This window comes from Lathamus discolor, chromosome 6, assembly GCF_037157495.1.
Source record: "Lathamus discolor isolate bLatDis1 chromosome 6, bLatDis1.hap1, whole genome shotgun sequence".
In the NCBI taxonomy this organism is placed as follows: domain Eukaryota; kingdom Metazoa; phylum Chordata; class Aves; order Psittaciformes; family Psittacidae; genus Lathamus; species Lathamus discolor.
The window spans coordinates 76,364,317-76,389,575 of NC_088889.1; the positions used below are offsets into that span (position 1 = coordinate 76,364,317).

Genomic DNA, 25,259 nt, shown 5'->3' on the forward strand with positions numbered 1-25,259 from the left:
TACTATGTACATTAAGGATAACAGTATGCTATTATTTACAAATATTTCAGAATAATTGGGTGGGAAGTGCAATTCTGTGAAGCACTATGCTTAGCATTAACTTTTTAGTAATTAGAAATGAAACAAAACATTATGAGGGCACAACATAAAATGCCAGCAGGAATGTGCTCAAATTAGGAACCAGAAAATTTTACACATTTGGTATTAGAATATGCAGCGATATCAGAAATACTCCTAGAGTGAGGAAATTGAGGGGAAGAATAAAAAAGCCTCTCCAGTATTTAGTACAGACTAAAATGAATAGATACCCCATACCAGGAAGCAGGAAGCTCTCTAGAAATTAAGAAGCCAAACCCCTGCATAACTAGTTTTCCCAAGAAGTGGCTTGTTTCTTACAAAAATTCAGAATCTGGAAAAAAAACACATTTAAGTGGCACCTTAACCATAGAAAGCAGAACTACGGAAAAACAGGAAGGACAGTGATGTGCTTACTGTAACTGAAAGGTGTTGCAAAACAGGCCTGTTATTATACAGGCTTGTGTTATATGTTTTTTTTTTTTTTTTGGTGCTCCTAAGCGTGGAGCATACAGCCCAGACGAAATGAGGAATAAGCATTTCTTACCACAGAAAACTGGGATGCTACTGCACCTTCCCACACAATGACATCCGCCCTCCCCAACTTCAAAAAAACATTAGCAGTTATTTGTACTCCCCTTTTCCCCCTTAAAATCCTAGCTAACTCACAAGTAATTGGTTCAGATGAATAGTGAATGGAGGGGATAAGGCAATGCAGCCTTATCTGTATGCCCAGAAAAGTCAGGGATTTTTTTTTTCTTTTCAGACTACAGTAATAGATGCCATTAAAGTTACAGGTATCCAGCTTCAAGACAGATCATTTTTAAAGCTCTTGTAAGAAACAGCATGTGTTCAAGTGTACAGGCATCTGCAGAAAAGTCTACAAGGCAATGTAGTGAATACAGAAGAATTAGGTTCTATTTTTAATATTCAGTGACCTTAAAAATATTTCCATTTCAATTTGATTCCAAATAATCCTGTAAAAGAACAGAAAGCATGAACATAAGGCAAAAAAACCCCAAACAAACAAACAAAGAACAAAGATGCAAATGGAATGGATATCAGCAAGGTTTCAGTGGGCAACAGTAAGATTATTGGGGTTTTAACCTTTCTGGTAAGATAACCCCAAACAATGGTATATTCTCACTTAAGAAAACCACTCAGTTTTACTTGTTGAATCAGTGGCTAAAGCTTCTCACTTTAACAAAACCAGAATTTATAGATTGTAAAAAAAGTCTCCTTTTAAATAAAGGAGATATCACTGGTTATTTCTGAAAAACAAGGACAGATTGAAAGTGACTCTGCAGATTCTTCTTTTTAGCTGTCGAGAAACTTTAGTGAGAATGTAGTGATTGATAACAGGAAGTGATGGAAGACTTGCATGGAAAATTAACTGCTAAAAACATGAAGTCTCATTTTTCTGAATTCCAAGATAAATACTAACATTTAAGTATGCACAGTGTGCCTCTTTGCAGCCATTTTCATTTCTGAAATTATAAAATCTTAAAAGGATATAAAATGCTCTTTTCCATATTTTTGTAAAACCTTGATTCTAGTATGAATATGCATCAAAATTCAGGATTCAGAAACTTGAGACATTCTGGTAAATGAGCAATCAAATGCATTCTGCTCAGGAATGTTATATACAGCACGTTTCTACTGCAGTCCTGCTATTTCACTTCTGACTCTGCAGTTCATTTCCTAATTCCACCCACCCCCCCCCCCCCAATATTAATACATTTTCTCAATACTTTCATTTATTGAAATTGAGAGATGTACATACTCTTTTGTTAGGCTGTACTGTTCCCAAATCCTTTCACACAGCATATAAATTAATGCTAAAGTGACTCCTTTCTTATTGCCACAAAGAAAAAGAAGGCATTTTTTTCAAATGCTTTTTTCAAAGTCCCCATTAAACAAAAAAAAAAAAAAGTCTCGAGTCAACAAGTCCAAATTTTCTATCCAAAAGGCTGAAATAACATTCAGAAAAAAGATGAAAATATCAAAAAATCTAAACATACTCTTGTTCAGTATTTTAGCTGCAGCATTTATACAGAATACAAAATTGGAACTCTTCTATGTTTCCCTCCTGCTTTTACTTATTATCGATAGAAATTAAATGTCTCTCTTCTACTCTCACTACTTCTTTAGTCACTGTCCAAGCTTCATTTCTCTTTCTCTGTTACTGTATTTAAAGGTAGCGGTGATAGACTTCTGTAATCCAACATTTTGGCATTACTGCCAAAATAACAAGGTATTTGCAAGCTGCCCCTAGTTCCTGCAGGGGCAGAAAGCAAATACCACTACACAAAGGGGCAGGGGAGGGAGAGAGGATTTCTAACATTGTCTAGAATAGGTCAACAAGCTTTCACTACTATTTTGCAATATACTGTCCCTTCTGGATTAATGCTTAACTAAAAATCCTATTCTTCAGTCACAGCTATAAACTACGTCTGTGAGACTGGTACTTCAACCTTTGCAACCAAGACCCTTACTTGAGGCTTATACTTAGCTTGAAACTGCACCTATATGCTTCTGCCAGGTCATGATCATCTCCCATATCTTCTGGATACAAGGATGGGGAAAAACAACCCTAGTCTACAGATGAAAGAAATTAAACAGAAAATAGAATACAGAGATCCCACATTTTGGGATGAAAATCTCCAATCTAAAGTAAGACCACTCTCTTGATGTAAAAAGTTTTCACATGTAACATCTCCCAGTTAATTGAATACATGGCTTCAGGAAAGTAGTTAATAATGAGAAAATCTTTGAGGCTCAAAATCTCAAAGCCTTTTGAAGTCATAGTCAATTCTGAGAAGGATCCAAGTAGATAAATTTACACTTTGTGAGATCTGAATTCTTAGTCTTTGAATCTGGAATAAACAATTGGCAAAAAGATGTACCACAGCTGAAACAAAAATTCAAGAAGGGACTATTAAAAGAATGTCTATCAAATCCAGATAGGTATTAAGCTCTTGATTCAAAAGTTTCAAGGCATCCAGATATATACTTGTTCTCTAAACATATATCATACGTTTAGGATAATTCTGGAATTTCTGCCTATATTGCACATAAAAATACTAACTAGCTTTCAAAAAAAACCCAAACTCCTAACACTGGGTTCCAGCTTGACTTTTGGACAAAAAGAGCAAAAATAATTGTAATTTTTACCTGAATAAAATCTCCACTTACTAAATTATGTTCTACTTTTTAAATACCAAAAAAATATCACCTAATATGGGAGAACAGCACTTCTATTCACCTCTCCCCAACCCCCATCATTTAAGCAAAAGTGTTCTGGGAAAAAATAAAAAGCTAGATCTGCAATAAAATCAGGGAAAGTGAAATCAGTTTCTTAAAACAGTTGTGATATGAACATTTAGTTCTAACAAATACCCCCCACCCATCCCCAAATTTAAATACCAAACAAGGTTTGAAAACAGGGTGTCATTTAGCAAGTTTTGGGGTATTACTAGCTCTCTCTGGTTGCAGTGGCTTCAGCAACCTTAGATGGTTTTCAGCACTTCTGTAATGCTACCAGTACTACCATTACAGCAAGAAAATCCAACCAAAATCACTCAACTTCTGTTGTATTAACTTACATTAAGGATGCTCATTAGTGAAAGAAGACAGAAAAGAACAGGAAAAGGAAAGAATGGATATGATCTACAGAGACATGTCCTAAGCTGTACAGCAACATACTGTGAAAGGATAACAAAAATATAAACAACTGGACATTAGGTGAAAAGATGCAAAGTAAATCTAATAAAGATGAAAAAGGATGTTTATATAATATTAACAGAAGAAATATCTTCATGCCATGATAGAAAAATAATTAAATTAGACACAAGTTAAAACAGGTTATATAAATAAGAAGGTAGCCTCAAGTGTATTTCTGTGGTTTTTGCATCTGCTTCTCATCCGCACCTCCTCAGGCAATTAAACAGTCCATAAACCCATCTGCCTGAGTTTGATGATCATAGAAATATTAAGCTTGTGCCATCATAGTCCAAGGACAGTCTTACGCTGAATGCTTGTCCATTTTACCCAAGCTATAGATTTCTTGTTGCTAGCCAAATGCCTGCATTACTGTCCATTCAGGAGTCTGTGACTTACTACATTCCACTACAGCCATGGCTGCCCCTGTGCAAATGAAGACATAGCTGCTTTGAAGCTGGAGGCTTGAGAGCAGAATTTCCATCTTTGTCAAGAGAATCAAGAAACATGGGAGAAACTGCAGATAATGCTTTCAGAACCAGCTAATTACTGTTTTACAATTCCCCCCCACCAAAAACACAGTAGAGACTAAGATTTATGATGCTTTCTTAACTTTCCCACCTCACCATCACTGGTGTCAGCATGGAAACCAAACATGTTCTATCAACTGTCAATGGCCTTTTGAAAGCTTATGGAGGAACCTGCCTGAATTGATATTGCGTGAGTTTCTGTTGCAGCTGCTGCTTGAAGACCTAAACCCAGTGTCCACCGTGACTGTCAGCCTCCGACAGACTAAACACCCGCCGACGTCCTTTCCTGCCAGACCTTACTAGAGGAAAACACAGTGATATATCATATGAAGGCTTTAACAATGAAACAAGGAAGTGAAACTGGAATGAAGACAAAGGATAAATGTTAAGAGTAGCAACAAGAATAAGTGACAAGGACACATCCTTAACTGCTGGTATCTTGAATACAACTTGAAACCACACCAAGAGTTTTGTAAGTTTGGGAAATACTTCTGAAGTTGGAATTATTAATTCTTTAGGAATACGTGAGTTTAACTGAATATAATTTTTTGCTTACCTATCTGGAAATGTTCATAAAAGGAGGTTTGGGCTATGTCTCGCAACAACAACAGTATTTACATTGAGGAAGGACCGGCAGGCACTTTTTTGCATTACGGTCTATTCACATGCTTTAGAAATCTTTAGAGCAGCTGTTTATCACCAATTCTGGTGACAGAGAATTATTCTGATATCCACTGGCCACAATTACAAAAGGTGCACTACCATGCCTGTGGCAATACTTCAGACCATTCAGCCCTAATACTCTATGATATGAAACTGAAGTATTAGATTTGGTTTATGATAGTGTTTTTAAAGATAGCAGCAGTTCAGATGATGATGCTTGGTGCATAGTAAGTTTCTAGAAAAGGAATTTTCTAGAAACAAAAGTATTTCTTCACTTAGTTAGAAAATCACTAGCATCATAGAACAGCGGAGATCAAACCACATTTACATTACTGATTATACAGAGAAGAGGCAGGGATGGTTTCAGTAAGATGGCAAGCAGTGCTCTTACAGGCTCTCCATGCTTGATTCTCTTCTCTTTGCAATATATAAATTTTAATTTACTGACTGGAATTGAATATATTCTCTGCAACAAGCGACAGCTCTCTGTACTTATTTTAGACCTTTTACCATCAATACCTGCCAGTAGTGTGAAATACAGTGTAAGTAGCGTAGAAGATCAATGCCTTCTGAAGTCCTCAATATCCACTGCTCCCATGTAAACATTTTCTTAAGTATTGAAGCCAATTGCATTTTAAAGCTTAAGACAACTTCAAAAGTGATAAAATACAGCGTAGATGACATTACACATACATAATTCTGGAAGACTGCTCACTTACAGGAAGAGAGCTTCTTTATCTTAACCCTTGGCATATATATAAATAAGCACTTTAAAGAAGAACATGGCTCCAGCAAGTGTAGCCAAGAAGAGCCTGTATTCCAAGCTCAGAAGCTTGATGATTAAAATCTGCCTAGCAAGAGAACATCTTTACCTTACGCATCACAACACTTCAAGTGGACATGTTAAATTAAAAAACCAAACATGTAAATACAAAGAAAAAAACCCCAACCTGATAGCAGCATTTGCAGAATCTGACACTGCCTTTTCTGTCTTGCTAGGGCTTCTGCTACCTCTAAGGGATGACTTCTGCTTTCTCAATATTAAGGAATGGAGATCTTGTAAAGGGCTCAGCTTTAATTCCCAAATATGGGAGCTGCTAGGCTTTAAAGTATCTGTGCCAGGAAGTATTGCGAAAATTAGCAGGTAGGATAGCTGATAAACTCAGGAATCATGACAGCTTATTTTACTCATGACAGTGCTGTTAATGTCACAACTGTTCTCTTACAATGACTGAAACATGCACAGCAGTCATGTAATTTTATGTAAACTCAATTAAACTCCCTCCTCACATTAAAATACTGTGTGACTGATGCAGGCAGAAGTGATAGCAAGCAAAGGATTTCTATAAAACACAAAATTAATTTATTTTCTGTGAAACATTTTTGAAGGCTTTTTTGCTGTTGAACTATTAATATATACTCTATCTTATAACACTGTTTTCTCTCAACTAACCATTATGCAATTTTTCTGTATTTTGTTCTCATTTATCAGCTTTAAATAAAAGTGTGTATGTTCCAAATCTTATGTCCTGAAACAACTTTATGAACATTACAAGTACACCTCAGATGTATCAAGCTCCAAAATTTTTAAATCTGTCAGCAGACAGTAACTTAGGACACTATAAACACAAGGGTACCGGAGAAACAGCTGTTGTGGTTTAGGATGTTGCTCTGAAGGAAGGTAGCTGAGGGAATCCACATACACCTCTCCCCTTTACCTTGTCTGGTGTTCTTGACTGAAGTTTCTGAGTAATCTAGCAGGTTCTTCATGGTCAACAGCCTGAGCAGTTGCCAGAACAAACATGGGAGCAGGGAAGGAAGGAGGGATAGAGAGCACATATGTGTGCTCACATGAGTGTGTTTAAAATGGAACAGGAAATGAGAAGAGAGATTCAAATGTGACAGGTGGTGGCAACATTCAAGTGCTACCTTGGGACATAAAACAGATCTAGGTAACTGCTGTTAACCAGCTACCTGTAACTTTCTCCTTGAAGGAGCCACTTCACATCATGCAAGCCTCCTCTTCTGCTTCACAGCAAAGCAAGGCAGTTTATTTTCAATTGTCCTCAACAGGTTAAGGGAAAATCACTTTGTTTTATATTCAAGTGGGTGAATACCAAACAACTGTTTCCCCAAATCAGTGAGTGGTCAGTAAAACCTGATACAACACAGACAGTGGTCAAGACACTATCTTTTCTTTCAGCAGTGTACTTCTGTCCACCCAGAAGCCTATGGATCAGCTATCTGGATATACCAAACAGATAATCTCTTTCTTGCTTATGTTCCTGGCAACAGTTCCCAGTATTAGATCACTATTACATATAAACACTGTAAATATTACAAACTTGCAGTGAAGCAGTCAAATCAGTTCATGCAGAAGCACTGTTCCCAGAAACTGACAAAAGAATTAATCTGACACTGAAGATCAGCAAAAAGTGTCAACAAAGCTCCCTGGGTTGGAGAAAATCCTCCCTCCACCCCGCAAAAAACCCAGCTCTGGGGATCTCAACACCCTCTCTAGTCCATACTAAGGACCTTGAGACACTGTTAACCACTCAGCTATAACTACTTAAAACATTAGCTGTCTATCACTGGCTGCAGTTACATTAGCAGTTTGGTACTAACCAACAGAGTAACTTTGAATAATTATGTACACTTACTGCTTTAGTCTGACTTTAGGAACAGTTTCTGTGCATTCACAAGGAAACCAAACTATAAGATATGCTGCAACTGTGCACCAAATACACTTCAAATCTGAATAGCAACACACATCTGACCTAATAACTGGTCCTTCAGACAATCACATACATGGCAATGATGCCTGATCCTAAAGGGTAAATATGGTCCACAACAAAATTTGTAAACTACAGGCAGATCAGATACATGCACCTCACTACCAATTGTCCATCATCCAGTTGCACTGAATTACCTGCTCGTGCACATACGGTCACTGCTTCCTCTTTGTTACTGCTCTCCAAGTAGTTAGCAGTACAAAATCCAGGAGCTGAGCTCAGAAGTCATCCCTGCAGCAGCCTAATGTAAGCTGCTGACCTGGGACTTACGTAGCTAATGCACATTTTCACATTCATTTCCATGGACTTTGCTCATACTGGTAGGGGACAGAACTGTATTTTCACAACTACATTTGCTAATGCATCTATATCACTGCACCTAGATCCTGTGCAAAACACCAAAACTCACCTAAAGACTGTTTTCCTGCCTGTTCCATTTTGAACATACTTTATGATTAAGCCACAAATCATACTAAATGTGGACAGTTCATGCAACCTAACTGGTAATGCGCAGACTGAAACCAGGCATTTAAAAAACCCCAACCTTCCCCTCTTTTTTGGTTGGGGGGTGGTGGTGGCTTGTTTGTTTGTTTTGTGTGTGTGTGTGTTTTGGGTTTTTTTTGTGGATTTTTTAGGTTTTTTTTGGGGCTAGGGAGAGAATTTACTTGTTTGGGTTTTTTTCTGAAAACAATAAGCAGCCTCCTGCCACCAAGCTTTTTCAATTCCAGGAAACAAACAGAACTTTATGTTATACATATGCCAACATATTGTGTAAGTGGATTTTAACTATAGTCTCTGGTTATAAGGCACTATCTTTTTATGCTAGATAAGCAATTATATGCTCTGGATGTACTCAGCTTGAAACATGGAGTATGGTCTTGCTGGATATTTCTTTGAACTAGTATGTTGCTTCTAGCAAGAAAAATAATTTACTTTTTTAATTTTCATTTGCCTTTATCCCAGTTTTCTATCATCACTGCTGCCAAGAACTTGCAGTTGCATTTCACTTCCTCATCAATAGAGGATGTAAATAGAAAGGCCATAATACATTAGACTTTTACACTGCAAAGGAGAAAGATGCAGTCAAACAAATTATTTCTTGTGGTGCAAACCTATACTGAGACTTTTGACAAAAGGTACCACTTCTCTGGGTAAACACCACATATTATCTAGGCCATCAGGAGACTGGGTAACAGCAGTCACTTACCAACAGAGAAAAAATTAGGTCCTTCCAAATTTTTGAATAGACTGCACATAGAAAAATATTCCAAATTGTGTTCTTGAATTACATGTGTTGCAGGAATATTTTGACTATACGTCTCTCACAGAAATAGGTTTGTTTTAATCTAGATTCTGAGTGCTAGAATGCTTTGCATATCATTCATAAACTTCCTAAGTAACCTTTCTTACCCTTTCCAGCAACATTTTTTGCAGGGATGGTCACTTTGGACATAAAATGTACACTGATCTCCTGATGCTGTTCAACGAAATCTACAATATACTAAATGCCCAATAAAGATTGCACAATTTCCTGTAGAACTGCAATAAAGCTTACATCTACATGAGCTTTCCAATAAAGGCAAAATGTATGTCCTAGAAGGGGGAACCAGAACAACAATTCCAAGGAGTCATTAACATTGGAAGTGACTGTTAAATGAGGGGTCTGTTTTAAAGGTTCTTGAGAATCAAGCTACCTCTACTGCATTATAACTAAACTGAGGTAGAGGAGGTCTGTTCCAGCATGAAAGCACTTCGGTATGTATCCTTCAGGAGTTACTTCTTGTTTAGTCTCCAGCTTGAGGCTTTACCTCACACTTAATTTGCACTCAGAACAACCACCATTACAACTTCTCTATAAATGCTACACAAAAAAAAAGGCGGAATGAAGGCATTCTAATGCAACAAGAAGTCCCAGTATAAACATACTCACTAAATATACTGACCACGCAAACACACGGTAGTAGCTACATTAATGAAAGTTACACAGTCAGTATACATATATGACAGCTGCTTCTGTACCAGTGAAACAGCCTCCTCAAACGTGGTGGCTTCAGCCAAAGAGTGTTATTGCAAAAGCTTTACCACATTAGCATCCTAAATAACTGTTCTCAAGTATTTCACATTTGAGCCATTGTTACGAGTATCAGATAGAAGCAAATGTCACCCAGTTCAAAAAAGATGCTTCATGTGGAGTTCAAGCTAGCCACTGTGGTGAAAGGCTAACAGTATACATTACAAATTCATGCAAAGCAATACTTCAGTTTAAAAACAAACAACAACCTTTTAAGTTGCATGTGCTACGAGACAAGTCAGACAAGCAGGACATTTTTTCACCACTACTTAAGATCACTGCTGAAAGATGCAAAGTATTTATTAGTGTTCCAGAAAGCTCCACAATTTACTTTAACCAGTTTAATTGAATGATCACATGATCTGAAACCATAAAGCCCTATAGTTTTTAATCTAGTAATATACTAACTTAAATTTACAATATCCTATAGATTTATCCTATATCCCTTAATTCGCCAAGGCTGAAAATCATGAATACCTGATGGGCTCTGCGCAGCAGAAGGGGTGGACGTTGAACTTGCAGCCACTGAATCACAGCGCCCCGTACTCCCACTGCCACTGGAAGGTGATGGTGATGAGACTGGTGATGGATTGTGCTGATTTATACACTGGGCTACAGCAAAACCTGCAAAATAGGACAATGAAGTTTATGAGTTAATAATTAGCTTGGAAGAGCTAACCCACATGAAAAAACTGAGAAAGCGGAAGTGCAAATATTGCATCAGAGTGGTGCTAAATTGACTTCTTATTGGCAGTCCCCTGAATTACTTAAAGTAGCCACAATATGCACTGTGAAACACCTAACTCGTTGCCTTCAACTGCATAGTAAACACTGAAGAGGAAAGCATCTGACAATCAGGTATGAAAGCAAATGCACCATTGCACATTTCTTTATTCTTTTATATGGGGAATCTCCCATGGCACTGGATGGATGATTCATTCAGAAAGTATCCTATATGGGGAATTTGCTGGTACCATGCAGCAGGCAGCCAGTCAAAACAATTTAAATGGACTCATTACAAGAAGCACGTGAAAGCTTTAATACACAGACATGGCATGTCAGGAAAATGCTGCTAGCAGCAACACACACTGACAGGTTGTGTTGCACAGAAAAAAAAACCCAGAATGGATGAAGAAAGGAAGAAACAAAAGCTAACACCAGTGCTGTTAACAATCTGACCTAACCTGCAATCCCAATTCTTACCTTCTACTTCCCATCCTTATACACAAGAACTAGACCCAAAACCACTTGCAGAAACACAATGCCATCTGAATAGCCATAGTACTTGCATCACAGTTTTAGATGGGCAAATGCCACTTTTATCAAGCTTTTCCCTTATTTGAAGTTACAATTCATTATGTCCAAGATGAACACCACTTGAAAGAATTAAATAACCCCCATTGCAGGAGACATCTATTTTATTTAAAAATAAAACAGTTTGTGAAGCAGCTAATTACTTCATAAGTGTTAATAAACCCATGTATTTTATTTCAGAAACCCAACTGATTGATCTTCTACAATCATTTAGGTAAGTTAAACTGAGGTCACGCACAGTGACGCCTGATAGTCTGCAAAAAGTTAACCACAAACTAAACTACCTCAAACGTGAAAGACTTCTATAGCACTCAGGGCCACTGATACATATAGTTTTTAATATAGCAAACATGCATTAGGCTTCTCATACATACTTCATATTTTGAAATACCAGTTAGGACGGGAAACAAGGAATAATCAATGGACTTGTGACCACAGAAGTGAGGAAAAGACATCTCTTAAAGTGAATGAAAGTTGGTTTTGGAACAGTTACTAAAGCTATTGGTATAGGACTTTTTACATCAATCTATTTTGTTTCCCTTATAGTGCTGGAAAAAGCTGTACCCATCCAAAGCATTCTATATCCACAAATGGTTTGCACTTCCAAGGGAGGGTAAATCTTCCATCCTCACCAAAAGGGTAGAAGAAATAAACAAGGATTAATCCTGTGAAAAGCTGCTTGGATTCAGGAGGATTGCCTGCCTAAAGACTTTGCAGAACAGTGCTCACAGACTCATGTCCTTACATTGAAACATTTGCTTCCAAATAATCTTAAATTGTAGCCCTGCTTATTTAACTCAGTTTCAATGTTATCTTTAATTTCTTGCACACAAGCAAGTAATATTACATGCAGTAGTATTACATAAATCAAATTAGCTGTAGCTTGTATAGTCTTAGTGTTGTCAAACTACCTCAAACAGGCACTTCTGCTTGAATACCTCAGCACAGAGGTAATTAGTTCTACATCATTCAGACCATGACAGGAAGATTACTATATAGCTTATACAATACTGATGACTAGGCAATATAAATACATATAAAAAGGCAGCAGAGTTAGGTCTTTAAAAGTAGCAGCCATAACTAAATATCTAACTAAATATAAAAAGTAATGGTTCAAAGAATATTAATTAAAAATACAACAACAAAATGAGGTGACAAACTGACTTAGCAGTTGTCCTCCATTATTCTTGCACAGAACAAATGATTAAAAAAATACTTTATGTATACTTATGGGCTGTAAAAGCAACTGTATCCTAGAATTATGGAGAATCGGATACTTGAACTATTTCACACTGGAAGTAACTTAGTAGTACTCAACTATTCCAATCTGATCTTCCTCCAGTAGCTGTGCTTGATGATGAACATGAAAGTGTTGATAAGAGTCCCACAGTGCAGTTCCAAAATAACTTGTATGACATTCAAATGTGCTGAGCAATCTAACCTCATAAAATCAGTAACAAGAGTAGATGCTCATCAGCTGAGAATGTCAAGCTCCTCATTAGTACTTTGACCAAAAGCATCTGTTTTCTTACTGGTGATGAAGGCAGCAATAAATTACAAAAGCCTGACTATTTCAAGCATACACAGTATTAGTTAAAAAACCCACAAATTATGATCTATGATTTTATACCAGCCTGTAGTGAACCGCTAAAGAAAGGCACACTATTTTTTTAAGTGCATAATATGCTTTTAGAATGAATAATATTTGACAACACTAAAATAAACTTTCTTCACATAAATTTGAACAATCTCAAGCACTGTTTAAACAATTCTTGGGCTTTGTTTAAAGCCTTCCTATTCCCAAGAAGTGATGAAAAAGTTACACAGAATTCTTGCCTACATTTTCTTTTTCATTTAAAGGGCTACATAGCTATAGAAGATGATATTTCCTTTATATTTTAAAATTAGGATGGCCGTACTGTGCTTGCAGACTGACACTAACAAGAAGTAGCTTTCCAACCTTTCCCCCCAAAATTTTACCATCATCATGTGCTCTCACAGCCCAGAAAGCCAACCGTATCCTGGGCTGCATCAAAAGGAGCGTTACCAGCAGGTCGAAAGAGGTGATCCTGCTCATCTACTCTGCTCTCGTGAGACCTCACCTGGATCTGGTGTCCTCAACATAAAAAGGACATGGAACTGCTGGAACAAGTCCAGAGGAGGACCACGAGGATGATCAGGGGACTGGAGCACCTCCCGTATTAAGATAGGCTGAGGAAGTCGGGGCTGTTCAGCCTGGAGAAGAGAAGGCTGTGTGGGGACCTCATAGCAGCCTTCCAGTACCTGAAGGGGGCCTACAGGGATGCTTCGTCAGGGACTGTAGTGACAGGACAAGGGGTAACGGGTTAAAACTTGAACAGGGGAAGTTTAGATTGGATATAAGGAGGAAATTCTTTCCTGTCAGGGTGGTGAGGCACTGGAATTGGTTGCCCAGGGGGGTTGTGAGTGCTCCATCCCTGACAGTGTTCAAGGCCAGGTTGGATGAAGCCTTGGGTGGGATGGTTTAGTGCGAGGTGTCCTTGCCTATGGCAGGGGGGTTGGAACTAGATGATCTTGAGGTCCTTTCCAACCCTAACTATTCTATGATTCTATATACTAAGGTATTAAAAATTAAGAAAAAACTAAGAGAGATCTACTGATTCATTTTGCTTTCAAAAATAATTTTCTCAGTAGGGAAGTGACTTCACTTGTTAAAATATTTAGATGTAGATTTTGCAGGAAATCATCAAGATTACCCTTTAGACACACCAAGCGCGTGTGTATGTGTGTATATATATATATTATATATATATGTATGTATCTGTAAACAGCTTTGATTTGAATCTAGTATTTGAGTTTGCTTGGAGAGCAAGTGGTGATTTCTTTCAATATAAGACCTCTCTTCACAGGACATCTACCAAATCTGCTTGTTTCTTTGAAAATGGTGCAATTCTTTATAAAGAGAGCTTCAAGAGCACCATATACATAGCTAACAAGATGATGAGCAGTCCAGCCAGCAAAACTATCCCTAAAATGCTCTAACATTCTGGCAAAGTCCATTAACCTAAACCAGATCCTGAATTATATTAATGGTAATGACTTCAAGGAGTTAAAATTGATCAAGATAAGGATTTTTCCTTCTGTTCTCTGATCAGAACTGCCCAGTTTCTTAAGCCAGTCATCTGGGATGGTTACATCATCTCACTGCATTTGCTTAACCTGTACTTTTTGTAAGGAGTATTAGCATGTTCTGAATTGGTATGCTCTGAAGCGTGGTCCATTATATTCTTGCCACCTTTCACCAACCTTGCACAAAGTCTGGTCTTAAGCTATAACAACTCCCACTCTTTTCTTCCCAGGTATCAAGAAGCGCTTTCAAATCAGATTTTATCTTTGGACCATGAAACAACAAAGCAAAGTGAAACACAGGTTGACTACAATAAGATAACTACATGCTCTCCAGTGATATATGTAGAGCTTTATGTATGCACTACAACAGAGACTGAGGCAGACCAGGTTGAAATAGAAGTTCTTGAAAACTCTACATTCAATGAGAAGACAGATTAGCAAACTCATTCAACAGTTGTACTAAAATTCTCCACAGAGTCAAATTTGCAGGAGGGGTGAAAACATTTATATCACTGTCAATTTCTTAAAACCTACCCTGGATGTGCAGCTGACATAGTCCTACTAAGGAAAGTGATTCATCTTCTAAAAATATTGCCAAAACAATGGCTCTCCCTTAAATTGGCAAAACCCACCATCATCGAAGGAAAGCGTAACTTGTTGCTTACAAGTATAATCAAGTTAACAGACTATGTGACATCTGCAGAACTCTCAAGCATCACTTAAAGCTGTAGCATTAAGAAATGAATACACAAAGGTAGTAACTACAACTTGTTCAATTTTTTTTTAAAAGGAGCAAAATCACTCTCAAAGTGAAAACCACTCCAAGCCTGATTAAAGGATAAACACAAAGAGATTCCTGTGAAAATCACTTGGAACTAGGAAACCTCATACACTTATTAGTGAAGAAAAGGAGAGAAGGAAAAGGCCTCTGATATTAATTTTGTAACCAGATGTAAAATAATGTAGCAATTCAGTTTCATTATACTATTGGCTGTCATAAAATGCATTTCAAAAACGCAGGATTTGAAATAGTTCATGTTCTGTGCCCGGTTTCTTGTACTTAGTATCAAATAAAACTTCAAAATACTTTTTCCTCCTGAATTGCATGTGCATACAATGGAAGTTTCCATTTCCTGGAATTCAAAGTAACCATGTGGTTGGTTAAACAAACTACCTTTAATCCCAATTCCAAGCTGATGCTCTGTGCTAATGTTCAAGCTAAGCAGCTGTGCCCCTTTTCTGTTTTGCTACCTCTAAGGTAAATGAAGCAGCGCACAGTATCCCAGCTACTTTTCAAACTGGCAAGAAAATGATTATAAGCAAATTAAAGGAGGAACTATGCACAACTGACAGACGTTGCATAAATACAGAGTATGTGGAACAATTTAAACTAACTCAATTTGTAAAGGAAGGCAACACATTAAGACACTTCCAGTGTAGTTGGACAAACTGCCACAGATACTGCTCACAACGTACCTGGAATTCACACCCACCTGGAATTCACTTGTTTCTCTAAGAGTAACTTTTTCCATAAGTCTTATCCTGGAGTTGTGTGTTCGGAAACCTATCACAGTAAGCTTTTCATTGCTCATACAAGTTACAGTTCAGCTGTTGCAGATTCAAATCACAAAGCAGAAACTGCTTGTTAAGAAATGTTAATCTTACCTGGAACTTTGTCAACAGATGCAAAAACAGAGCGTTGCACTGTAGGATCACTGCTACCACGCCGTGACTGATCATAAAATCTAAATGGAAGGTGTTGGGCTGTAGCTGAAGAGCTGTGTCCAAACCCCATAATTTCGGTTGAAGGCTGAACAGGAAGATCCAGCAGAACTATGTTTAATCACAATTGATAATTTTTGTTACTCAAAAATACATAAAAGGAAGAGTAGGTGAAAATAAAATTGATAGTTTTCTCAGAATCTTGAGAAGAGACCCTAATGTTTGACATCACTTGCCTGCATTTACCTCTTAATTATGGTTACAACTGTATTAGAAAAAGAAGAGACACAGCATTTATAGCAACCTTTCCTACCACCGCTGTCTACACATGCATGCTAAGGAAACCTCAGAATACAGTGGAGGAGGAAAAAAGGATTAAAGTAAGCTCCTTGCATGAAGTAAGCCACTGGAATTATTTAAAAGATAAAAAAATAAATCTTCTGGTATTCACTGTACAAATATTCATTAGTTACAACTGAACACTGCAGAAACCCATGTAAAGAGACAATCTACTGCCAACTGGCAAAAAAAAAAAAAAAGCTTTTCCATTACCAGTCTACCTGAAATTTTAGTATCAAAATAGACCTGTATTAACCTCAAACTTGCTTTGCACTTTTTTACATGAAGCAAGCCATATACGTATGACATACCTATTCTGTAAACTCAAAGCATAAAACACTCAGATTCCTACACAACCATAAGACACTAAAATGATCTTAAACCATCTATACTCAGAGAAATTTTCTGGCCAACTCAGTAATTTTAACACCAGCTACAACTGTGTTTTTCACAGCTCTGATCAGTTCAGCACTGCTACTGGACAATCCAAGTAACTTACACAGCTGGTGTCTCTTAATTTGCCCAGCTATTTTCCCTCCTGTATTTCAGAGTTGCCTTTTCTAAACTCTCCAGTACATTCAGTTTACTGGTAAGCTTCAATTTATTCTTCAGTCACTTAATACTAGACTAATATTTTAATCACTCTTTGCTATTTACTCAAATTAACTCTTTCTTTCATCTCTTTGAATGCATTTCCTTCACTCACAGAAATATAGCTGCTGACTCAACATTTAGGATTGCTCATTCAAGCATTAAACATTACGATAACACCACTGGGACACCATCCATCTCGGGACTCAGGCAAGCTGAGTTCCAATTTAGTCCTAAGGCAATAGAACATCTACTTTTTAAGAAGGGCATTTGAATTTTGAATCACTGAATGACATTTAAAGAGAAATGTTGAGTTTTGTGAGATGACTGGCAGCTAGTGGCAACAAAACAGGACTGCTTTTTTGTCCTTCCTTTGACACATCTATCACAAAATGTGAAAACACATTTTACTCCAATAAAATCTATTGCTTGGAAACTAGACACTAGTTTACAGTTTTCTGTGGCACACCACTATTTAGATTTTTCTAACACATGCTTGTGTTACAGTGATTTGCTATGACATCCAAATCTTGTTCCTCAGAATCATTTTGAACTAACAGCTCACCTGCTATCCTCTGCATCTTCATACGCCGAGCCTGTATACGGCCTTTTGCAAGCCGCTGCTTTGCAATAATGCAGCGGATGTGATCCGAAAAAATAAATGTAGCCTGAAGGATAGGGAAGGGCTTAGAATGAGGACTTGAGGCAGGCTTATGAATTATTATGTTCAGAGCTCTACTGTCATCCTCCACTCCTGTCACCTGCATATCCTAAAAAGAAACAGAACACAAGTTGCTAATAAAAAAGTTTGCATTTTAGAACTATAAATACCAACATTAAAAGAAAACCCTATGAATGGTTCAGTAAAGCACCTAGGAACAGATTCTGTGTTAAGAAAAAGGACTGTACAAGTTGTACAATGCTGAATTTAGCTCTTCAGAAATTAGTACTTACAGAGATTGTCAGTTTAAAATTCAACTGAGTTATTTGGGCATAGCAAGTTTTAAGGAAATACAGTGTTGGCTAAGGCAAGAAAGATACAAATGAGGGAAACTTCTTAAAGCTTTTGAAATGAATTAGAGAAGCACAGATGATTTTGAAGTTACAACATGTCATCTTCCCTACCTGTGTAGTAAGACCAGAACTCCAGGAGAGTTCATTACTGTGCTACTTAAGGCAAGTGCTTGGGACTCAATCCTAATTGCATATGATTCCAGTGTTCAAATGAACACAGCCCAATATATACTGGGGAAGTTAAGTTACCTTATTTTCAAGTTTGTCTTTAGTTAGGTATGCAAATTTCCTCACAAAATCAGAAATAGTTTAAAAGGTAAAACCTAGAAAAAAAAGACTAGTAACAGAAGAAAAAAGTAAGCATGGTACAGAGCTTAAATATATAAGCTAATATTGGTATTACTAATATAAATGTAGATTTTCAGCCAAGAAAAAGTAACCACCCATATTAAAACTCCTCCTACCTGCAAAAGGCCTGCAAACTTAACTACACCCCATCCAAGTCTGGCAACATCTGGCTCAACCAAGCTCATCTGGTATATATCCACAGCCAGGAACCTTTGAACTTGACCCCCATCCTTTGTTATGACTGTACAAGCAATTAGATCACTGTTATCTGAAGGAAGGAAAAAGAATTCCATAACTTAGCTACTGAAGTTAAGGATTCTGGGTTTTGTTTGTTTTACATAACATAATTTTAATGAATAAAAGTGTAATCATCTTTACAACACACATTTGAAGTTATTCAAGGCTGTTTTTTTTAATAAATACTTTGCATTTCCCTATCATATTTATAGTTACATAGAAAGGACAGAATATATTTCAATAGTAGTGGCTGAGGTATCTTACAAGTTATGTATCAGATGTGTATTATAAGTACCTTGCTTTCTTTTACTGCCTTCATTACCTTTTAGTATAAAAGGTCACTTCATTTCAGGGGAGAAATTGCAACAATGTTGATTTGTCTCACTAACTTAAAGTCCCAGAGTCTTGTCCAAAGACCAGAGATACCCGCCGTGTATGAGGCACAGCAGCACTGCAGGCAACTGCCTGTACATCAGTGTAAACTTTACCTCCATTCTGACACAAGCTCCATTTCTACAGGTTTAGAACCTGACTTTCTGACTGTTGGAAGCCTTTCAGCTTCAAGACTACAGGGATGCTCCAGATTAACTGAATGAGGATTTTGCCAGTATTTGTTAAATGAGGTGATGTTTCTTTCCTTTACCCAACCAACTTTATTAATTTACATTGAATAAACATATCCTCTCTTAATCATTCATTCTAGTACCCCTCAGACAAGCCCCAACATACAGATCTCAAGCTTTAAATACACCATTCCCTGATCCTCCTACATCTCCTCAATGCACCTGTTCCAGTTCAAACCATCAATCTTGAAAATCTAAATCACATTCTTTCATCAGAGTATACTAGTTGCCCATAAACTGGCACTGACACCTCACAGCAGACTTCATCGTAGCTTTTCCTTTACTTCAAATACTTTCTAATACCTAAATTATTTCACCTTTTCATTAATAACTAGAAAGCCTGAAGTTATTATAAAAGTTTCTAAGTCATAGTAAAACAAGAATATTTCAAGTGTCATTTATTCTGTACTGGCCTGTGAATTTAGGCATAAAACACTCAAACATATTTGATTGTATTGCCACCTGAAGTACACACAGTTTGAAAGGAGCAGGCTGAAAGAAACTGTAAAGACTACTACAATAAAAACGGACATGAAAATTAGATTTACGTAAAAAAAAAAAAAAAACCAAAACCAAAACCCTTAATAATTCAATTAACTTCATTTAAAGAATACCTAGGAGAAAGATTTTAATCCATGCATAAATAGTACAAATGGGTAAGAAATTCAATGCAGGTCCAAGTCTAATAGACAAAAGCTACAAGTGGCAGCAGTTCCATGGTGAAAATAAGTGACTAATGAACCTACACAACTGATAGTCTGCCCCTTCACAAGACTAAGTTTCCAGTGAAGAACAAACATTTTTCTAGGAATACACTTTGGGTAAAACAGAACTAGCTCCCCAGAAGTCATACGTAATGTACACAATGTTTTTTCCAAGACATAGAAACCAGAAAAACCCAAGAGAATCCTTATAGCTGTTAACTGAGAAGAAATTAATTCTCAAACAGCTGGTATGACTAAACTGGATGGGCTTATTACGGCTTATCCTCCACATTGTACGAGCTCTTATAGCCAGTATCTTTTCTGAGGCTGTCTCAGTAACAAGCATAAAGTCTTACCAGTGTTAATGAGCCCTTAAGGCTTTCCACAGCTGTATTTCAAAACAGGACTCTGGAACATGTCTGGTTACTGCTTATCTTGGGACCCTTCATTTATTGCCTCTTTCATTCTTTAATCCAATTAGTTCATCAACACATTTATTTCCATCGATACAAGTTTGTGGAACAGCCATATTCTTCTCTAGACCTGAAGAAGCTGGATTTTGACACCTCCAAATAAGTAATGTGAGGTTTCTGAATTCTGTGGCTAATTTATTGCAAGATTCTCAACACATAGGCTACAACACGCAATATAGTCATGAAGTTCTCAAATACTTGGTTTTGTCTAGTATTTATGCAGTTTTTAGTGCAACTGCAAGCAGATTAACGTACTTGAAATAACTGCTGTACATATTCAACTGGCGGACTACAGAAATGCAGTACATAAGGTAAAGAACTTCAAGAGCAGTTGTTTTCCAGAGCAGAAAGTTTTCATTTTAGGTGTGACAAAAACTTCAAGTAAAGCATTACTGTTAAAGTTTATCAAAGAACAGAAGAAATAGTTACTCATTTATTAGGAAACTGTTACAGGAATCTTCTGAGTTTATACAACTCAATGTACCCCATTTACATGACTGTTCACAGCTACTGAAGGGTCATAAAGTACAGTCATCCTTTATGACAAAAACAGAAGAAAAAATGTGGTTAAACACATTTCCAGTGAACTGATCTGAGCTTACAGCTAAGCTATAAACCAGTTACAGATATCCAACCACATTTAGGTAAAAATTTCAAGCCCAGTAAACTTAAATACTACTGAAATTTGATCAGGGGATTAAAGTGAACCACAGACTGAATGGTTCACTGACATGCCACTGCTGCAAAGAAGTGTACTGCCGTTTCCAAGACTAACACAAATGCTCATTTTTATCTCATGCAAAATGAAGCCTGCGGCCAGTTCAGACAATACACATCCAAGACATGGATCCAAGATTTCTCTGGACTTTGTCCAAGAAAAATACAACTTTTAGGAAATACAGACCAGGAAGGAGAGTTTGAAGATTTCAACTGCTTGCAGCAAAGAAGATTCAAATGAGGTGCACACATCTGCCTGTGAAGACTGTATTATATGAAGTCTTTACAAATGTAACAGCTAGTTTAGGAGATGGTCTAAATGTGCCTCACCTACCCCAGGGTTTGATCTTTAATGATTTTATAATTTACAGTCATGATAATTCTAGAAATCATCTGTAGACACTAAAAGCTCTTACAGAAACCTTTCAGCACTTTGTGTGCTTAGCTGGCAGTCTAAAATAAGCATTAGGCTGCAGATAGTAAATGTACCACCTCCTACTTTACATAAAAAACTTTTTCCAACAGCATGTAGCCCATTTGGTATGCTATTCTTCTTTACTACTAAATGATATTCCTTGGAAGATATTTAACAGAACAAAAAAATTATATGCCCTATGATAAAATCCCTTGACAACTTCCGCAAATACCTGACTGGGGGGAGTAAAGAAGCTGAAGCCAGTGGTATCCAACAAGATGAGAAGCACTGAGCACAAAATGAACCACAGGAAATTTCACAGAAACGCGGGGGGGGGGGGGGGCAAACAACAACAAAACCCCACAACCCTTTCTTTATTGTGAAGGTGGTCAAACAGTAAAACAGGTTGCCCAGAGACACTGTCAAATCTCCATCCTCAACGATGGAAAACCTGACTGGTGAGGGCCCTGGGCAACTTGCTCTACCTGACCTTGCTTTGAGCATGGAAGTCAACTAGATGGTCTCCAGATGTTCCTTCCAACCTCAATTATTTTATGATAAATTTGCCTCAAATCTTATTGAAAAAAACATTATGATTTTATTTATAAAACCTATTTATTTGGTAGAGACAAGAGTGAACAAGGAGTCTTACCTATAATGTTAATTTTTCCTAGTTTAGCAAAGAAATAATGGCTTTCAATGTATCATCATTAACCTCTTGGCCATGGCATTTAAAACATTGTCACTAATAGAATCAGCAGCCTGAAACCAAGCCCCATGACTGTTAATTTGAGCTGCCAGTGAACTTCACACAAACAGTGAAATGCTGAACAAGATTAAAAAGCCACCTACATGAGACACCTACAAACTCACATGCAGCCTAAGGCAGGCAGTTATCACATAATACATGAGTGCTTCAAAACTATTTACAGTAATAAACAACTCTGAACAGTAGCAGTATATATCATTGTGGTAGCAGCATACCCAGCAACATGGAATGAGCCTTCTGTGGAATACTTGACTCATTTCTAAACGCAGAGTCATATAGAGTGCTGACAACCTTGCAATTACACTTAAAAGGGTTACAATGAACATATGTACATCAAAACATTAAAATGATTCTGCACAAGAAACTTTAACCTTTCTTATCAATCTCCCATAAAACACCAACATTGCATTCAGTATGGGGGGGAAGGCATTTTGATAACATGAGTTTTGCAAGAGATTTTAAAATCCGAACGGTAGCTGAAGAAATTCCTGGATCTTATTAACTTCTGCTTCTTGTCACTATATGTATACAAATGAGCATAACCACTGGCGGTATCTAATGTTCAGAAAAATTTAAAAAGCACTGTAAAAATATAGATTGAGGAGAATTTGTCTGATTGAAAATATCTCCAAAGTGATAACTGAAAAAAGGCACACAAGTGTAATTTTTTGGGTCACGTTTCATCAGCTGTTAAGTCTCCTCCCAAGATACGGCACCAAGCAACAGCATACCAAAATACTGATATTCTCTTCTCTACTGGGCAATGACAACACTTGAGCTGGTTTTCCCTTTACCAGGGTAATTAATATTTTGATGGACTTGATGCACAGAAAGGTCTCTGAGATACTGGATATAATCATATAACATCTACTATGGCAACTAGGGCAACTATCTTTTTAGCTGAAGTATGTTCAACAGGCATTTAAACATAAGACAATAAAAAATTTAACATCTGAAACATCAAGCACCCCCCTTTTTTAATTTTTAAAGAACAAGAACCTTCAAAGATTAAACCCCTAGCAAATACACACACTATTTTTGCAATCATATGCCCTCTAAAGCTACAAATCGTACCTCCAAGCTCTGAATAAAACAACTGCCTGAACAGAAGTTAACAACTTATAGAACTTAACACCCATATATCAAAATCTTCTAGGTCTTGATTACAGGCAATAGAGTTAATACTATATACATTGTCATGTGCTTTCTTTTAAATTCTAGCCTAAAAGTACACTTTTCTAAATATTTTAAGCCTTTAAACAAAAACAAATGTCTCAGACTATGATAGGACTGATTCTGAACACGACATATTACTATTTCTTAAACAATGTCAGTGCTAGAGACAGTGGAACTACAGCTTTACGATTTAGTCTGGACTCTAGAAGTTGTACTGTTTAGTAACACTGAAGGTCATCTGAAGATGTATATTTTGATATTAAATAAACACCGGTATATTGACTTTGTGGACAAATACATACTTCATGATTCTATTCCTTCCAACTCTTTTGGGTGTTGTTTTTTTTTTCTCCATGATACTGCAGAAAGAAGGTACTTTACCTTCTAAGTACTACTTAGTATCCCAATGACATTCTGGACATTACAAACTGATTCCCCTTGGGAATAGCTTAGGATCCTGTTCAGTTATGGGAGTATATCTTCCATACACCAACTTGAAAATGACAGAAGAGATGTGAAGAAAAAGAACTCTGGGGGATGGACAGGACAGGGTAACAATGACACACACACACACGATGGTGACCAAATCCCAGTATTAGTAAACCAGCATAGTGTAGCTGTTGGAGCAATTACCTCTAGTCTCTTAAAATTAATGAATTGTTTAAGTGAAAGCAGGATAAATGAAAATCCTCCTAAGATCAGTTCATTTAGAAAACTAATGTACCAGGAAACCAGGCGAATGAGACTAAATCTTTTCTGTGCTAATATTTAAACTCTAGAATATTTATTAACAGCCTCTTCAAACAAACAAACAAACACACACCACAAGAAGTGTTCCAAATCCATAGAAATAGAAATAGAAAACAAACTTAATAACATCCTCCTTGGTAGTCAGTACACAAACAATGTAGCAATATAACTTAAAAAAAAAAAAACAACCAAAAGCCAGCAATTTTTCCAAGTCATGGACTATTTGAGAAATCAAGGAAGGGACTACTTACTCAAGTCGAGTACATCATCTGCCTTTATCAGATCTCCCTCCCTCGTGAGTGGTAACTGAGTTTCTGGCTCATCTCGTAAGTGCAGTGATAGTGAACGGAGCATAAAGAAAACTCTGATTGCCTGGAGAAATTGGAGAAAGAATATTACAATATCACTGCACTCAGTAATACAGGTTTTAACAGAGTCTTACGCTTTCACATCTTGGAGTTTGCTACAGTGCAGGAAATCTACTTTTTAAATTGAGAAAGTAGAATGGAATTTCAAAGTCAGTTAAAAAGGACACAGAAGTAGTAGAAACATGCTATTTATTTTTAATGAAGTAGAAGAAGCAGAACTTTTATCCCACTGGCACACTTACACACATTGTGACTGACAGGCGAATGATTACAGGAGCTGTTAAAGCAAAACCAACAATACTAGACTTTTTTTTAATTATCATTATTTGAAGACTAATTGTATTTACATGTACACTACAGACAACCATACAAGCAACTTTCAGAGACTCTCACAATTTGAACTTTAAACAGCAACAAGTTTTCTGTTGGAGTCTAGCCAAGACATCTACAAGTTTCAGAGAAAACTGGGGATTTTTGAGTTTTAATTTGCTGTATTCATCAAAACTAATCATCTGCAATACAGCATTCTCAGAGAACTTCATCTCCATTCTCAGAAGGTCTATATGAGGGCAAAGCATTCTAAAAGCTGCACCAGTCCCAAGAAACTTCCAACAGCTGCTGTGAGAAATTAATATTCTTGGTTTGATTTAGAAATCAATGACAAATAGTATGCAAAGACTAGATAAAGTGCCAAAAAAGTGTCATCATTTTATTAGCCACATTTTGAAGTGCACCATTTA

At 37.0% G+C, this 25,259-nt stretch overlaps 1 protein-coding gene across 21 annotated transcripts in view; it reads right to left on the bottom strand.

Annotated features, from left to right (window-relative positions):
* The window catches only part of CLEC16A (C-type lectin domain containing 16A), a 188,536-nt gene that overhangs the window by 122,905 nt on the left and 40,372 nt on the right, over positions 1–25,259 (bottom strand). For 17 of the 21 annotated variants that reach the window (XR_010613641.1, XR_010613639.1, XR_010613635.1 and 14 more), the window contains 5 exons: positions 24,403–24,523; positions 18,404–18,555; positions 17,491–17,695; positions 15,939–16,106; positions 10,329–10,475 (listed from right to left, as the gene is read on the bottom strand). Coding sequence is in view for 12 of the 21 variants with exons in the window: in XM_065683850.1 (XP_065539922.1) it covers positions 10,329–10,475; positions 15,939–16,106; positions 17,491–17,695; positions 18,404–18,555; positions 24,403–24,523 (793 nt within the window). In the remaining 9 variants the exon portion in view is untranslated. Of the gene's footprint in view, positions 1–1,013; positions 1,053–4,500; positions 4,625–10,328; positions 10,476–15,938; positions 16,107–17,490; positions 17,696–18,403; positions 18,556–24,402; positions 24,524–25,259 lie in introns of those variants that run through there. The other 4 variants (XM_065683857.1, XM_065683853.1, XM_065683852.1 and 1 more) reach the window with 4 other exon arrangements.